The sequence below is a fragment of the Sceloporus undulatus genome, chromosome 4 (genome assembly GCF_019175285.1).
Source record: "Sceloporus undulatus isolate JIND9_A2432 ecotype Alabama chromosome 4, SceUnd_v1.1, whole genome shotgun sequence".
Taxonomy (NCBI): Eukaryota; Metazoa; Chordata; class Lepidosauria; order Squamata; family Phrynosomatidae; genus Sceloporus; species Sceloporus undulatus.
In genome coordinates this window covers 248,883,339-248,901,382 of record NC_056525.1, presented here as the reverse complement: position 1 = coordinate 248,901,382, position 18,044 = coordinate 248,883,339, and the positions used below count along the sequence as shown (strand labels likewise).

Sequence of the window (18,044 nt, the reverse complement as noted above, 5' to 3'; positions counted from 1 at the left end):
GTTCCAAAAAAAGTATAAATTTACCTTGATTTTCCATTTTTTATAAGGGACGCCATTTTGCTATGTCATTATATGTAATGGGACTTGAGCATACACGGATTTTGTTATACACGGGGGATCTTGGAACCAAACCCCAGCGTATAACAAGGGTCCACTGTAGAAGATAATTTGGGCTCCAGGGACATGGCAGTTGTTTTGCCCTCCTAAGCTCTTATCAGGTTCAGCCTCCCAGTCCAGTTGTGGCAAAGGCCTTGGAGGAGCGGAAACAGTGGTTGGCAACATGGACCGATGGGACTATGAAACGAGAAAGTGTTTGTTTGAGGAAGTGCAGATGGCTCCTTCGTCCCTGCTGAGATTTGTGCCTTCTTGATGTATGTCCGTAAATCTGCCTCTCTTGATACAAAAGTGCGTGCTGTGAGGACACACCATGGAGATGAGAGCAGTAGCACAACAGTACTATTGGACCAGTTGGTGCGCAATGTACAGCGGGGATAGAATGGATCGCTATCAATAACATGAAAAGACAAAAGGTCAAGCGTCAGGCCTGGTCTGTGGTTCTCATGCTGTTTTTGAGAACCACTTCAATAAATCTCCATGATCTTTTCTTTCTCTCTCCTGCTGTCTGGTGGCGAATGCAGCTGTGCACATGCCTGCAAGGGCCACATTGGGGCCTCTTCTGAAAATTGGTGTGAGGATCTCTGATAATTTCTCCTCTCTCTTTTTGCCTCTCCATCTCTCTTCATCTCCTTGGGTGCGGTTGGCAGGGATTGTTTGCCGGGGTGGGCTGAAGGATATGTCTGAGAGCGAAAGCACCCTTTCAGCAATGCGCCGGCGTACTCTGGACGTGTGCGAGATGTACGCCTTGGGCTGATAGATGGTGCTCATATCCCATTCAAATATGATGCAAGCAGTTTCTTTGTAGTTTGTCTTCCATTGCGGTAGTAAAGTTTTTAATTAGGAAAGCTAATGAGATCGATTAGTCATTAGAACTGACCTCTGGATCTCGGCGAGGAGCATGCATGTGTGCACCAGGCTGATAACGGGGGACGCTTGGGCATTGTTTGTAATAAAAGCGTAAAGTGTTTGATTTGAGTGAAATGTGCCACGGGGAATACATCACGCGGCGAAAAAAAATTACAACGCTGGGAGCCTGTAATGAAGGGAATTAAACCAACATCCTATCTAAATAACATGATTATCTACACAAAACCCCTCAGCTAGCAAGTAATAATAGAAAACGGAGCTGCTTCGGAGAGTCCCTTTCAGAATGCCATTAATGCCAAGGACTCATAGACGGGCTCGATCAGAGGAGGGACTCCAGTATGAATGCGACATCCAATTACCACCAACGAATAGAGTTTTTTGCCGCGCTTTCGCTCGCTGGTTTTCGGGAGGGGAGGCTGAAAGACCTCAATCATGTGGGATAATCTTGTCTTGTGTGTGGCTGGCTTGGAGTTACCAGGTCTGCCCTGTTTTGTGGGTGTGTTTGAGAGATGGAGAGAAAGGGAGCAATTGATTGGGTTTCTGGCAACTCACACGTGGCGAAAGGCCAAAATGGATGGGTGGCCACAGATATAACTGCAGAATATACCATGTCTTCTTAAAAGAATAATTTTGCGAAGTCACAATGAGTCCATGCACATGTGAAAGGAGGCGCAGATGAATGGATTGGGGGAACAGGATGGGAAGAAGAGATGATTTCCATGATTCTGCGTGCCCGGCTAAAGCTGCCCACCGGCTTTTGTCATGTGTGGATGTGCCAACAAACAAACAGTATCCCCTTGAAGGACTTAAAACGTTAAAGCTGAACAAAACTCTTAGTGCTATCAAAACAATCGAAAACATACACTAGAAAATGGTAGAAAATAGTTTGAAAAGGTGCACTTTGAAACAATACAACACCCATCCCTTCCCTTAAAAACTTTCAGTCCTGAGTGTTGTATTGCTTCAAACTACACTTGAAAGCCAGCTTGTGTAGTGGTTGGAGCGTTGGACTATGTGGAGAATAGGTGCATGTGAAAGATACATGAATTTTGTGTTTAGATTTGGGCTACATCTCCAAGATAATCTCATTATGTATGTGTATGCAAATACCAGTGTTCCAAAATCTGGTAATACTGTAATAATAATAATAATAATAATAATAATAATAATAATAATAATAATAATATAAACATCTGAAATGCAAAACACTTCTGGTCCCAAGCATTCTGAGTAAGGGAGAAGACCAGCGAAACAAACTTCAGTGGAGTGGTGTTCCCTTCCCTTCCCTTGAGACAATGGGGAATTTACTTTCTCTGTCTACCCAAGTTGAGATGCTCCAGTATTCCTCCTTCATTCTCTTGTTCTAATGGATCAGAACCTTTTGCAACCAATCCTTAATTGATGGCACATAGGTATTGGTTGATGAATATACATTGCTCCCTTGCTGGTGTGTGTTTTATTACAAAGCAACAGAAGGTCTTTAAGCCCAGATGTACAGCTTTAATTTCCTGCCTTTTGTGGGAATTGTGGGACTCCGCATTTCCTTAATGTACCCTTTTTTGGTCTTTTAATATACTTTATAGCAGTTCTGCTTTTATTAGTCCTTACTGGCAGTGGCTTGGCAAAATTATAGCTGTAGGTCGTCTTGTGAAGCCTCCTGGAAAGCAGACATGCTGGCCAAGTGTGCAACTTGGATGATGGGAGTCCAGTTTTGAAATTATTCAGGGCACCAAGCCTTCAGGGAACCGACTCAGAATTGGTCTATGTGTTGTTGTGCAGTTTCTCCAGATCGGGCATGTCTGCTTTCCAAATAAACTGTTGTGTAAACCGCTGCTTTGAAAAATCATGTTTGAAAGTACAGTCAGCCCTCCTTATCAATGGATTTTTTTTATCTACAGATTCAAGCATCTACAGCTTGAAAATATATTAAAATATATACATCCCAAAAAGCGAACCTTGATTTTGCCATTTTAAGTAAGGGACACCATTTTACTCTGCCATTGTGTGAAATGGACTTGAGCATCCATGGAGTTTGGCACCCACGGCGGGTCCTGGAACCAAACCCCAGTGGATACCGAGGGCCCGCTGTATAACATCCTTGTTTCTCTAAGGCTCAGTTGATACGACTTTTTCAGAATGACTGTTTTAAAAACGTGTTGATATGTCTAAAAACCCAAGGCCTTAGTGTCGCCATAAGTTGGAAGTGACTTAAAGGCACACAACAACAACATGTGTCTTTAGTAGGCAATGCAACTGAGATTTCATTTTGCACAATTTTCTGATTTCAAAGATAGTCTGTAGAATCAGTACATAGAGAAATCTTGTAGCACCTTTGAGACTAACTGAAAGAAAAAAATTAGCAGCATGAGCTTTCCTAGACATGTCTGCTTCCTCAGATGCATCTGATGGAGTGGGAGCAGGTACAGACATATATATGCCTTTGGTATGTGAGAATGTCAATTCAAATTCAAAATCCTTTGTACTGTATATGGAAATGAAGTTTCAGGTCTAGTTTTAACGACCTTTAAGTCCAATTTTAAGTTATGTTAAAAGTATATTAATTTGGACCTGCAACTTCATTTCCATACATAAAGGATTTGTAAATTGCATTGACATCCTCACATACCAATGGGGTGTGTCTGTGTCTGTACCTGACTTGTGCTCCACTAAATCCATCTGATGTCAGGGATGATGGGAGTTGTAGCTCTTCACCTCTGGCTCAAACTCACCACCTTGTTACGCACCGGTGCTGACCAGTTTTGGCCAGTGGATAAAGCTTTGCTCAAAAGCAGCAGAGTTACAGTGGTACCCCGGGATATGAATGCGCCGCCTTACAAAATTTCCGGGTTACGAAAAAAATCCATTGAAAAAAACTGTTCCGGGTTACGAAGGTTATTTCGGGTTACGAAAAAATTTTTGGTGCTTTTCGGCGCTTTTTCGCACGAAATCGCGGCTTTTGCTATTAGCGCCTATGGCTTTTTCGGCTTACGAAGATTTTCGGGTTACGAACGCGGCGGCGGAACGAATTAAATTCGTAACCCGGGGTACCACTGTACAGAGAATAGGCTGAAGACCCTGACAAACTCTCCCAGCCTTCTCACTCTTGCTTCCACAGAAGTCTTCACCCTTCTTCTTCAGGATCCAGCTGGCTCTTGTAGCTTCACCCAAGACACCAGACAACTCAGTAGTCTTATATAAAAGATCTACTTTATTCTATTATATACAGCTCCAAAACTATCCAACACTACTCCAATACTCCTCCACAACTACCCACAAAATACATTGGGATTCATAGTCATTATTCTAGTCCTTGGAAAACACCACCCACTCTTGTCTGTTTCCACCCAGTGGGTGTGTATAACCATTTTCATTGGTTCTTTTGTTTCATCCCATAATTAATGATTTCATCATTTCAACCTTGACCACTTTAACAACTCTCAGGGGTGTTCAATTATTCACTTTGCATTTCTGTCCTTGGCATTTAGGACTTGCTAATTACATTACCTTCTACACCTGTGTGGCTTCTAATTGCTTTTACTGAGTCATCCTGACTCTCACATACATGTTTTATTTCAGTCACTGTATATCCCATGTTGCTTTTTCCTTAACATCTGAGGAAGTTGACTGAAGTCTAGGAAAGCTCATGCTGCCGATTTCTTTCTTTCAGTTAGTCTCAAAGGTGCCAAAAGATCTCTCTACGTACAGTTTTCTGATTTGTTTGGTTAATTATATTGTCTGAATTCGGTGGACCGATTGTTGGAAGTCTGGTGGCGTCTCCGGAGGTTACTGAATGAGATGGATTATCTAGATCAGGGATGGGCAATTGCGTGAAGGGTCACTTCCCTCCCAAACACCTGGCAGGCCACCCTCCCCAGCCCAAATGCTTCTGTTTCTTTTATAGTCACTCTCAAAATGTTGACAGGAGGTGATATAATTATCCAGGGCTGACTTTGCTTAGCTTCCAAGATCAGACAGGATGTGGTGCTTTTCCAGAGGAAAAAGGAGGTATTGGGATGTAGTATGGGTTTCCGATGCCTATATACCCTAAAAACCACCACATTCTGTCTGATTTTGGAAACTAAACAGGGTCAGCCCTGGTTAATACTTGGATGGGAGACTGCTAACAAATAGCAGGCACTGTAGGCTGTATTCCAGAGAAGGGAACTGGCAAAACCACCTCTGAGCAGATCTTGCCTGAAAAAGCTCTATAAAATGCATGGGTTTGCCATAAGCCGACAGGGAACTTGAAGGCACACACAAACCCACACACAGGGTTCTATGGTGTTTTTGGGTGGCGTGGAGGTGTTTTCTCATGTTTTCACAAATTCAGTAGGTTTTTTGCATAGTTTGGGGGGCATAACCTTTTGAATTATGGGGGGAGAGGGTTGGAGGGGGCTTTGGGGAAATATTGGAAGAGCACAAAAGTGTGGTCCAAGGATTACATGGAGACCACCAGCTGTGGTTCCCCCACTCAGAACCAGATCCATTTCAGTTTGACTGCCGGCCTGGTTGTGGAGTGAAGGCAGCCTTAGTCCCCGTGATCGATCTATGCCACGAACAAGATGGGGGGGGGGATTTGTCCCATTTCACTCTGCTTGACCTTTCAGTGGCTTTCAGTGCTATTGCCCAGAAACAGTTCTTGGATGCTCACTTATGTGGGATGCTTTAACTGTGGGTTGCCTGCACTGGAAGACATGGATTGGATTACATGGATTTTGAGGTCCCTTCCAACTCTGTGATTCTGTGATCTTGTGCTGGCCATGAGAATAAAGCAATAATAATAATAATAATAATAATAATAATAATAATAATAATAATAATAAATTTATACCCTGCTCTTCAGCCAAAAGGCTATCAGAACGGCTATTGTTTGTTCCCAGCATATGTTGCATTGTATTGTTGCATTCAAGTTATATTCAGTATATTGAAGGGAGCTGACATTCTCCCATGGCCCTCTTTTTTTGTTTTCTGCCTGAGAAACAACTGTGGTTCATAGAATCATAGAACCTCAGAGTTGGAAGGGGCAACCCCCTGCCATGCAGGAATACATCACTTCTGAAATTGTATAAGATCTGGGTGGCAGCCTGCTGAAAGAAGGGACTACTGGAAGAAGACAGAAGGCCTTTGCTGGGTTATTAAAGAGCATCTTGTTTTTAACAGCGGATAAATTCCAATGATATACTACAGAGAAGGCAACTATACAGAGGCAACTATATACAGTTGGCCCTCCATTTTTGCAGGGGATGTTCCGGACCCCCCCCCCCTGTGAAAAACGGAGGCTTGCACATATTGATAGGCTTGAATGGGATGCGGCCCTGTGCATGCGGGCCATTGGAAATTGCGGAGGTCGCCCCTTCGTGGATATTCAGTGCTGCGGATCCCAGATCTCCAAGTTAGGAGGGGCGACTGTAGATATATAGATCACAAGGGGACTGCAGCCAGGAAATCAGAAGAAGACTAAGAACGGGGAGGGTGGCTATGAAAGAACTAGAAAAGATCCTAAAATGCAAAGATATACAACTGAACACAAAAGTTAGAATCAGACAGGCCATTGTACTCTCTATTACCATGGATGGATGTGAAAGCTGAGCAGTTAAGAAAGAAGATAGGAGGAATATCAATTCATTTGAGATGCAATGCTGAAGAAGAGCCAGAAAGACAAACAAATGGGTCCTTGAAAAGATCAAGCCAGAAATCTCCCTGGAAACCAAGATGACAAAACTGAGGCTGTTGTACTTTGGCCACATCATGAGAAGGCAGGACTCATTGGAAAAGACATTAATGCTAGGAAACGCAAAAAGAGAGGAAGACCACATGCTAGATGGTTGGACTCTATTAAGGAGATCACGCATATGACTTTGCAGGAACTAAGCACAGCAGTGGAAGACAAGGAGCCTTGGAGATGTCTCATCCACAGGGTTGCCATGGGTTGAGATTGACTTGAGGGTGCATGACATCAACCACAACAGCAACTATATGGAGGCCAGGGGCCAGTTCCTCTCTATAGTACTCATTGTGGTCTCCTCACAGCAAGCACAAATACCTCTGTTTTCAACTAGAAGTGACATTACATCAGTTCCTCATGCCATTTTGAGAGGGACTACAGAGGAAAACAGATGCATTTCTTAGTTAAAGGCATTTTGATGTGTAGGGGGGTGTTTTTTGCATGGTTTTGGGCCAAAATTCCTGGAAAGGCCAGCCAGTTATTTATATTTAAAAAATGGAGGAGCTAAGGAGGGATTTGGAGAATTTACAGGGGAGCTTCAAAGCCACAGAAATGGGGAACAGAGGCTCCAAGACTCCAATTTGCCCATCCCACAAAGAACAGGATACCTCCTGGTATGAGACAAACCTGATTCCTCCTGGCCTGGCTTAAGCCAAGTGTAACTTCACCAGACTCAGATTTTTTATTCCTGCGTCTGAATGAAATTTGGGTTGCTTTCCCTAGAGAGGACAACTGCAAGAAGGCTGCCTCCAGTAGGTTTTTATTTGGTGCTATTCCTGATATAGTGCCCTCAGAAACAGTCTAACGTAGCTGGTGGGGGATATTAAGGTTGCCTTTCCCAAGGCGGGGAGAAGAAATTCAGGAATAAAACCCCCCAAACCAAACCATCATGGGCCTTTCTTTTTCTTTCCCCCACTTTCCACCTTGCAATAATTTTAATTAGAGGATTCCCAAGGGGCCGGGGGAGTCATCTCTTCAAATCAGTTATAAAACCAGCAGACTTAGTCTCAGCATGTAGTGTCAGCTTTAATTATCTGGGCAGTTATAGCTGTATGTTATAAAAGTCAGGCAATTAGATGCATTCCTTAAAGCTGTGGGGGAAAAATGCTGGCTATCAAGAAGAGGAAGAAACAGAATCAAACATATAGCTGTTAATTGCACAGAGCATTCAGCAGAAAAAATGGTGTGTATATCACACTGCAAAATATTGTGAGAGCAGAAGTGATTAAATACATAAATCTGTTTGGGAGTGTAGATGTCACAGATAAAGGTGTTATTTCTAAATGAGTGGGGAGTGAGCCCAAAGACATTCAGCAGCACAATGGGAGTTTAAAAAGGCAAGATTTCAAAGAGGTAGGCAAAGCACATACCCCTAGATCCTCTGGTTAAAACCACGTGGGAAATCAGAGGTTCACCATTTTGAGCTTCACGCTGCAGGAGAAGCTAGACTCAGGGTGCATCTACACTGTAGAAATAGTGCAGTTTGACATCACTTTCAGTGCTGTAGCTCCATCCTATGGAATCCTGGGATTTGTAGTTTTACAAGGGCTTTAGCCTTCTCTGCCTAGAGAGAAAACTACAAATCCCAGGATTCTATAGGATGGAGCCACGACAATTAAAGTAGTGTCAAATTGTATTATTTCTACACTGTAGATGTATCCTCAGACATTTGCAGGTCAGCCCTCGCAACAGAATATGTCAGAAAGCAGGAGAGACCTAGGTGTGTCACAGTGAAATACACACAAAGCAGAACCAGGTTGTGAGTTCAATCCCAGGGCTCCAAGGTTATCTCAGCCTTCCATCCTTTTGTAGGTTGGTGAAATGAGCACCCAGCTTGTTGAGGGCAATTGGCTAAGTGATTGTAAACTGCATAGAGAGTGCTGAGTTCTCTATTAAGCAGTATAGAAATGTAAGCTATTGCTAATGCTATTGCTGTGTCTCAAGGAAGTGATCTGAGTTGCAGTCTGCAAGGGAAGAACAAAACGAATTTGAGTGAGGGAAGGGACGCAGAGCACAATGTTGTGTGCATATTTCTGAGTTGTAAGTAAGTCACTGTAGTTACGATGAAGGTGGTGCTTGGGCACCAATCCTTTGATATGAGCGAGTGCATTGTGTTTGATACAGAGAAAAGCAGCAAATGCTAGCAAGAGACAGATAAGGTCTGTGCCTCATCTGGAAAAGCAGTTAAGCTGAGGTGTGGAGCATCCTCATGTGTGAATATGTGCAAGCGATGGAGGTCTCAGATAGTGAGCAGACCTTTAAAGTTGCTGGTGAGCTGATAATGGGTGATGAAGATCCCTTAGAACAGAGAGCCATTGGGACCAGTGGCATAAACTGGGACCAATCAGAACTTGAATGTGGTTTCAGGGGTCACCCACTCAAATGAAAACCTGTTCTACATTTTCTCAACATGAAGGGAATGCAGCAGGTTTCTTCAGAAGCTTGTCAGTCCTGAACTTCTTGATGGTTAGGATGGAGTGAGCTTGGTTTAATTCTTTCTTTTTTGGATAGTTCAGTGACGTTTGTTGTAAGCCCCAGAGAGTCTCTCCTCCTCCTCCTCCTGTTCCTTGCAAAGAGAGTCATAGCTCAGAGAGAGCGGACAGTTTTAAAAGTATGTTTTAAACTGTATAAAGTTGTGCTTTTAATAGAATTTTGTTCAATTTTTTTCTTCAAAAAAAGAGTTGAATGGTACGATTTTAGCTGTTCTAATTTGTTGTAAATTGTCTTGGGACCCATGTGCTGAGAAAGGTAGAATATAAACCAGTCAAACCAAATCACATCAAATCAAATTAATAAATATTAATTTATTAATAGTTCAGTTAACGGTCACCTCAGTTTTGGTACTGTTTTCTTTTGTCCTCAGTATTAACCTTGTCCTCCTTGCTTTCTTTAAACTCCAGGATCCAGCTTCCTGCTCCTTGCAAACTCCACAGCCAATAAAGTGGTGAACACTCGCTACAGGATAGTGAAGAAAACCACAGCTTCTCCTTCCAGTTCTGCAGCATCTTTCAGCAGCTCTGCTCACAGCTGGAGGACAAGAAGGCTCTCAGCATCCAGGTAGCCTTTTTGATGCATCCTTCAGCCTCATTCTGCCAGTGCCATGCAGCCGTAGACTTTGTGTCACAAAGGGAGGTACTGTCAAGCAACTGCAGGCTGCTTTCTTAAGTATGGTAGTTTTGAGCCTGTGCGGGGCACATCTAATCCCAAATAATTTTGGGGGCCTACATTCTGTTGATGAATGGGACCAGTAACAAAAATGTAACTGCCGGCAACTGAACCTTGGGAGAAGCATTTCGGACTTTTAGCATTGGGAGTGTGCGTGAACTCTGTACAAATGCAGGGGAAATGCCAAATAAATGGTGGTATAGCTTGAGCAGCGCAGTCAGTTGGATTTCAAGTATTTGACTTTTGTCTCTGTCTCACCTTCCTCACAGGTACATCTGGTGGGAACATGGGAGACAGGGGGTGCATCTGCACAGCAGAAACAATACAGTTTGACACCACTTTAACTTCCATGGCTCCATCCTACAGAACCCTGGGATTTGCTGTTTTGTAATGCACTAGCACTCTTGGGCAGGGAAGGCTAAAAAGACCTTGGATTCCATAGGATGGAGCTACAGCACTTTTAAAGTGGTGTCAAACTGCATTATTTGGACAGTGTGGATGCACTTAGGGCCTTCTTGGTAGCAACTTCCAGGCTTTGGAACTCCCTTCCCAGAGAATTTAGACCAGCAGCCTCCCTACTCTATTTTTGCAGACAAAAGTAAAGATTTTTCTGTTTAGACAGACATTTGATGAATGACTCTATAAGGCCTGTTTCTCTCGAACAATGCACTGGATATTGCTAATCTATACTTTTAAACATACTACGTATAACTGGTGAGGTGGACTTCATGAATGGTCAGAAAGGGATTCTGGAGGCAGTTGCTGTTCACCTTGACTGTTGTAGGAAGGCATACACAGCTACTGTAGGATTCCAGCTATACAGAGGATGAGAAAGAAAAAGGTGATGGGTAAGTGTAAAAAGGCTTTGTAAAAAAGCACTTCTGTGTCAGAGGCTTTGTTAACAGTGCTATATGATGTAGTAAAAAAGAGTGATTCATATCCACTCTGAGAAGCTACGTTACATGTGCACACACATTTTTAAAAATCGCCTTCAAATTTTCACCATTTCCAATCTGAATGTTAGGTGTTTTCCAAGGAACTCTTCTAGGTTGTCATTGTTTTCAGATTTCTACCAATTCCAAACACCTTTCAGTGGATGACCAATTGCGATTTGCAAAGTAATTAGTTTAAAGTGTCCGTATATATTAAAAAGTTCTCCAAATGAGGCTGGCAGCTGGCTTTTGGGGGGGAGAGGAAGAAAATGAATTTATAAATCAAATAGAATAAACTTCCTCAATTACTCGGTGAAATAAAAGAAAATGCTGATATTCACTTTTTTTAAAAGCTGATTATTCAGTATTTGTTACAGTTTGAAAACAGTTTGAAAATTAAGAACCAGATGCTTTATCTTGGAATTTCTGTCACCAGCAATTTAATAACACTTGACAGTGTCAAAACAATTGCTATTTCAGGAATTTAAAACTGATGTATAACATTTACCTCCTTCCAAAAACAATTGATTATCTCCCAACCTTCCAAATAGCTTCCTGATCAAAGTGAAGCTAAACTCACTTTTATGTCGGGTGCAAATGCTCTTTATGAAGGGAGAAGAGGAGGGGTAAGAGCCATCGTGTATGTGAAGATTAGCCATACTTACTGTAAAACAAGAATCGGTTTGGCTGAGTGTTGGGATGGCGTCACAATCACCGAAAAGACATTTGCAGCTGCTAAATACTTTCTGAAAGTGATAATGTCAGAACTATTGAAAGCAGAGCCACAGAAGCACTGCTTAATTTATAGGTCTTTCTTATACAGTTGGCCCTCTGCACTTGCAACTTTGACATTTGCAGATTTGATTATTTGTGGATTTGATTAGTACGTTCTCTCTGGGAATCTCTAGGTCCTCCAGAGCAATTCGTGCTGCAAGTTGGCCATAGAGTTGTATTGGAAGACCTAGAGATTACTAGAAAAAACACTTCTCTAGGCATTTGAAGTTTCTCCAGCATGATTTTATTATGATCAGCGTCTGGCAGTTGTTCACCATAGAGTTGCACTGGTAAAGAAATAGTGGGGTTTTTATTTGTGGTTTTCCCACTTTCATGGGGGTCCTGTGCCCATAATTCTAGCGAATGCGGAGGGTCCACTGTATGTTACTATTGTCATTGGAGCAGGGATGTAGCCAGGGGGTGGGATCTGGGGGTCCGGACCCCCCCCTTCCATTAGAAAAATGAATGGTGTGTGCTGCTGTGCCACCGCACTCAAGCCCCATTATAATGGTGGCACTTAGTCTGGACCCCCCCCCCCTTCCTAAAATCCTAGCTACGTTCCATGATTGGAGTGATGGTTGTGCTTGGATGGACTGAAGAGAGTATATCACAAGTTTTGATGTTTCCCTTCCTGCTGTATGGTTTGGTCCTTCCGTTGTGTCCAGGGCCAAAGTATCCATGGCTCATTTGGTACAGTTGTAGTGTAGTTTGCTTCCTCTTCTTCCCCAGTCACTTTCTGAATCTCCCAATATTCTTGATACTTGAGTAATTGAGTAAAAATGCATGGGAATCAGATGATGAGCATCACGAAAGATGTAGTGTCAGAATGAGTTCACACCGGAAGATTTTTTTATGCTGTGGTTCCAGTATGACAATGACAAAGAGGAGGAGGAGGAGGAGGAGGAGGAGGAGGAGGAGGAGGGTGATAATGATGGTGATGCCAACTTTCCCCCAGTTCAGGGACCTTTTTATGCTTCACACTTATAACACTATGATTCCATTTTAACTGCCATGGTCCCCCCCCCAAATTAAGAGAGCAGTTATAATGGAGCTCTCCCAGGAATAACAAAGACTGCATACAATCTCTCCTATGCCCACTTAAGCTGCACTAAACACAAGCAGTTGTAGATAAATACTCGCTTTAAAAAAATCCTCATTTGTAGATGAACTGCTTGTTAATTCTGTATTGCCTCTGCTGAAAGTAATTTAAATTTTCCTCATTTCTTGTATGAAGTCATTGATGATTCATGGCCGGTTTGTGTTCAGGAATCAGTCAAGGGGTAACTTCTGACCTTTTTTCTGGTTAAGGCTTCTGTCAGGACATTCGTTCCTAATGTGTGTGCAGTGCTTGAGAGCTGTACATGCGAAAGGGTTCTAGGAGTATTAGTGGGCCCCAGGTTGAATATGGGTCAACAGTGTGATGCAGAAGCTAAAATAGCCAGTATGATCCTAGGCTGCATGGATAGGAGTGTGGTGTCTGGATTGAGGGAAGCTATAATACAGGGGTAGGCAACCTGCGGCCCGCGGGCCGAATGCGGCCCGGCAAGGCCTTGGGACTGGCCCCCGCCCGGTCCTGCTGCCGATTGCCGCCGGAGCCTTTGGCCTCTCGCGTGAGGGCGTGGGGCCTTTGGCCTATCAGGAGGAGGCGGACAAGGGGGGGGGCAAACGGCAGGCAAGGGGGTCAAGCGGCGGGCAAGGGGGGGCAATTGTCTATAGAAGCCTCCGAAACATGCATTTATATTAACCTTTTTTTAAAAAAAATCAGCAATTTTTTATCGTGTCCTCCATTTTACAAAAAAAGTGTCCTCCGTTTGAAATTTTTGCCCTACATTTGTCTCGGTTTATTTATTTATTTAATTTTTAAAAAATTAATTATTTATTTTTGGATTCGGCCCCCCAGTTGTCTAAGGGACAACAATCCGGCCCCCAGCTCAAAAAGGTTGCCTACCCATGCTATAATACTACTGTTTTGCATTGGTCAGACTTCACCTAGAATCCTGTGTCCATTTCTGGTTACCACAATTCAAGAAGGATGTTGAAAAGCTGGAGTGTGTCCAGAGGTCTGGAAACCACTAAGCTATCTGAGGAGCAGCTTAGGGATCTGGCTATGTTTAACCTGGGGAAGAAAAGGTTAAGAGGTGATATGATGGAGCAGTGGATGCAAACTATAGGAAAAGAGATTCCACTTCAACATTAGGATGAACTTCTCGACAGTAAGGGCTGTTGAACCGTGGAACACATTCCCTCGGAGGGTGATGGAGTCTCTTTCTTTGGAGGCTTTTAAACAGAGGCTAGTTGGCCACCTGTCCCAGGGAATGCTTTGACTGTGCCTTCCTGCATGGCAGAGAGGGATTTGACTGAATGGCCATGGGGTCTCTTGCAACTCTTGAATTCTATGATTCTGTAATGTGCTGTTCACAATAAACTCCAATGTGCTGCCTTGAGGTTTAGAGCATCCACCCAATTGTCCCTTTCTTGGCCTCTCCCAGCAACTATTGATTCTCCTTTCTTTAAGTCCATTAAAGGGTACCTATCTCAGTGGGAACCGTTGCCTCTTCCTTTATAGGCTACAGACAGTCTTGTTAAAATGGCCATTCTCCCTCGGTTACCTCATCCACCACAAATACTGCCCATTTATCTGAGACCCAAAAAGGAGATCGATTTCCCCCCCATCTCCCTCCACTCTCTCCTCTCTTCCTGTTCTTGTATCTCTGTCTGTGTGAGAGACCACAAACCTTCTGCGAGAGACAAAAGAAAGAAGGAGTATCACTCGGCATTTCTTGTTTCTTCCAAGAGAGCATGGAAAGAGGAGGCAGGAGTTTTGTAATAGCTTTCCACCCAAGCAAGTACCAGAACTCCATTTGGTTTCATAAAAAAAGTGGTGGAGAGAGAAGGGGAGAACTTGAAGCCTTAGAGGCGCTTTGCCGGTTAATTAGGCTTGGAAATTGCATCAGGAGCTGCAGGTCTGGCTGCATTGGGGCAATAAGGCACATTGTCTTCCCACAGTGATATGAGCAACACAAGATTTTGTGGTCTGCAAAGGGATCTTGTAGCATCTGAAGAAATGCTCTTGGCCCCCTCCATATCCACCCCTTCTGAACAAATCTTCCAGGAAAAGCCCATGATAGGTTCACCTTAGGGTTGCCATAAGTTAGACACGACTTGAAGGCACACAACAACAACAGCAACTATCCGCAGCTTGAATATATATATATATATATATATGTTCCAAAAAATAAAACTCCCTTTTACCATTTTATATAAGGGACATCATTTTAGTATCCATTTTATTTCATGGGACTTGAGTGTCCATGGATTTTGGTATCCACAGGGGGTCCTGGAATCAAACCTAAGCAGTTATCAAATACCCACTGTAGAGTCAAGTATACAAAAGCTCACACTACCAGCTTCTTTCTTTCCATTAGTCTCAAAGGTGCTACAAGATCCCTTTGATTACTGATTTTGCAGACAAACATGGCTGTTTATTTGAAGATTTTTTGGGTTGTTGTTATTAGTATTATATTTATATTGCACCCTTCTCCCAAGACTGGGTTTGTTTAAAAAACAAAACAGAAACAGATACCCCCAAGTGCACAAATTCCCCTTTAAAAACAAAATTAAACAGCCAAATACAAAGCCTATATCGTTGGCAGCTTCTACACAAGTTGCTCTTACCTGCTACACAAACAGCAACGATTCATTAATGAATCCGTCTTGGTTCATTAACTGCCCAGATGATTTTCTGAACTGCTGGAGCCCAGCTCAACAAGTCTCACACTGACCGGTGCCAGAGCCACTCCTTACTGTCTTATCAAATGTTATACTGCCAGTTTTGGTATCGGTATGAGCGCCAGCAGGGTGTTATGGTTTGAACGTGACTCTTGAGACCAGGGTTTGAATCCCTCCTTGGCCATGGAAACCCATTGGGTGACACTCTCTCATCCTCAGAGGAAGATAAAAGCAAACCCCCTCTGAACAAATCTTCCAGGAAAACCCCATGATAGGTTCACCTTAGGGTTGCCATAAGTTAGACACGACTTGAAGGCACACAACAACAACAGCAAACTTTGACTTTCAGCACCAGGATTCCTGACCATCAACCATGCTCGCTGGGGCTTCTGGGAGCCGACATCTAAAATTCCCGGAAGATCAAAGTTTGAGAGCTGCTGGCATAGAGAGAACCAAAGATGTGTGTCTTTGTGTCCTTTAAGTGTCCACCTTTGACGTGGCACTGAAGTGTGTCACATGTGGAGGCTACCAGCCGTGTCTACAGGAGCTGGTCTGTGTGGTTTCTTCATTTGTGGAGAATAGAGCTGCCACCAACTGAGTTGCCAAAGGTGTCTGTGAGTGATGGGTGAGATGCCCTGCCTTCTGCCCTTGTGATTTATGCAATCTCTTAATGGACTTCAGGTGGAAGCTGGAGACCTTGGCTCACCTACTGCAGAGTCTTTTCCGTGGTTGTTGGGGCCATTTCTGAGGCAGGTATCTCGATGTGGGCAGGGCGGACCTTCCCACTGTTGAATGCTTGTTTGGGGGCAAACGTTAAATGTTCCTTACAAACAGGAGGAGGAGAAACAGATGCATATGGGAATGCAGCGAGTCCCACCTCGCCTTCCTCCGATCCCTGCAGGCGGCTGCCCATCCTGGGCTAATCCCTGGGTGATGAGTTGCTTTCTCCCCTTATTGCGAGATTGCATTAAACTTCACCCTGCCACTGACTTTTCTGGAGGCGATAGATGGGAGTATATTTTAAATTAATTTTACTGCACTTTTGTAATATTTTTGTTTTAAATAGATTTATAAGCGACTTGGGGGCCATTTCTGCAAATTTATGAAGATAATTTTCACTCTCTTGATAAGGTTAAATTTACACCTGCTATTTCCATATTAATTCACATTGCTAAGTGGATCTAATTTTCTTCCGTTCTTCTATCTAGCGTGTGCGGCCTTTCCTAATGCAATTTCCCCCCTCGCTAAATCACTGTGATCGGGAGTCATGATCGAGTTAAATTAACTTAAATTAATTTACTTAATAAGAGCTCCAATGAGGTTAAGATTTATTGATGGCGCTTCTTTCTCTCTCCTCCCCTTTTATCTCTTTGGGGATTCCTCCCCCCCAATACCTTTTATATTCCATTGTGGGTTTGTGAAGGAACATGGATGCTCAGGCATAGTCTGCAGCACCAGAAATATGTGGGTTTCTCTGGGGCCAGTGGAGTTCTGCCTTAAGAAATTACATGTGGCAATATCCTTTGGGATAAATTGAATTGATCCACTGCCAGGTTTGGATGAGTAAACTAATAAACAGGATCTGCATTATGCCAGGTGCGAAGTATGGAAGAGGTTTCTTCTGTGAACTGTAATTCCTAAAATTTCCCGGTAAGCATTGGCGATGGATTCTGGGAGTTGTAGTCCAAAAGATACTTCCTTTCTTCCAACAGGCTGGACAGTGGGGGAAAAATGGATAGGAATAAAATCAACTCATTTGAAATGTGGTGCAGAAGGAGAGTTTTACAGATGGCATCGATTGCCAAAAAGACACATATTTTCATTGCACTCTCCTTAGAGGTGAAAATGACCAAACTAAGGCTATCGTACTTTGGACATTTGGTTCTAAGGCTACTATACATTTGGACTTGGACTTACGGTGGTGTTATGACCTCTGAGATCTACCATCTCTCAACTGCCCTGTCGAGGTCTTGCAACCTTTAGGCAGCATCCATGGCTTTCCTGATGGACCCGGTCTTAGGAGAAAGGTGGCATATAAGTTCAATAACAAATGCCTCTTTAGTGCAGTCTTCTTCTCTCCTTTCTGCCTTCCACTTTGCCAAACATTATTATGTTTTCCAGAGAGTCATGTCATCTCATGATGAAATAATGCCTGAGACAGAAGTGTTTTGGATTTTGGAGGTTTTTGGATTTTGCAATATTTGCACATACACAATGAAATGCCTTGGAGATTGGACCCAAGTCTTAGCATGAAATTCATTTATGTTTCCTCTACACCTTCTACACACAGGCGCAAGGTAATTTTATGCACAATATTTTTAAAAATAATTTTGTGCTTGAAACAAAGTTTGTGTACCTCGAACCATCAGAAAGCCAAAGGCGTCACTGTCTCAGCCACTCAAGTGGGCACTTTAGGGTTTTGGAATATTTTATTATTTGTTTTGGATTTGGGGCATTTTGAATAAGGGAGACTCCATGTGAATGTCCAAAGTACAACAACCTCAGTTTAGTCATCTCGGCTTCCAGTGAGAGCGCAGGCCTGATTTGCTCTTGGATCTGTTTGTTTAACTTTTCAGCAGTCCATGATATCTATAGAGTTCTCCTCCAGCCCCACATTTCAAGTGAATTGATTTTCTTCCCCTCAGTTTGCTTCATGGTCCAGCTTTCACATCCATGCGTAGAATTCAGAAATACTGTGGCCTGGATGATTCTGACTTTGCTATTTAATGATATAA

At 43.1% G+C, this 18,044-nt stretch overlaps 1 protein-coding gene across 6 annotated transcripts in view; it reads left to right on the top strand.

Moving 5' to 3' along the window:
• ZC3H3 (zinc finger CCCH-type containing 3) overlaps positions 1–18,044 on the top strand; it is a 333,696-nt gene that overhangs the window by 110,608 nt on the left and 205,044 nt on the right. For all 6 annotated transcript variants that reach the window (XR_006103478.1, XR_006103479.1, XM_042462809.1 and 3 more), the window contains exon 4: positions 9,610–9,766. Coding sequence is in view for 4 of the 6 variants with exons in the window: in XM_042462809.1 (XP_042318743.1) it covers positions 9,610–9,766 (157 nt within the window). In the remaining 2 variants the exon portion in view is untranslated. The remainder of the gene's footprint in view (positions 1–9,609; positions 9,767–18,044) is intronic.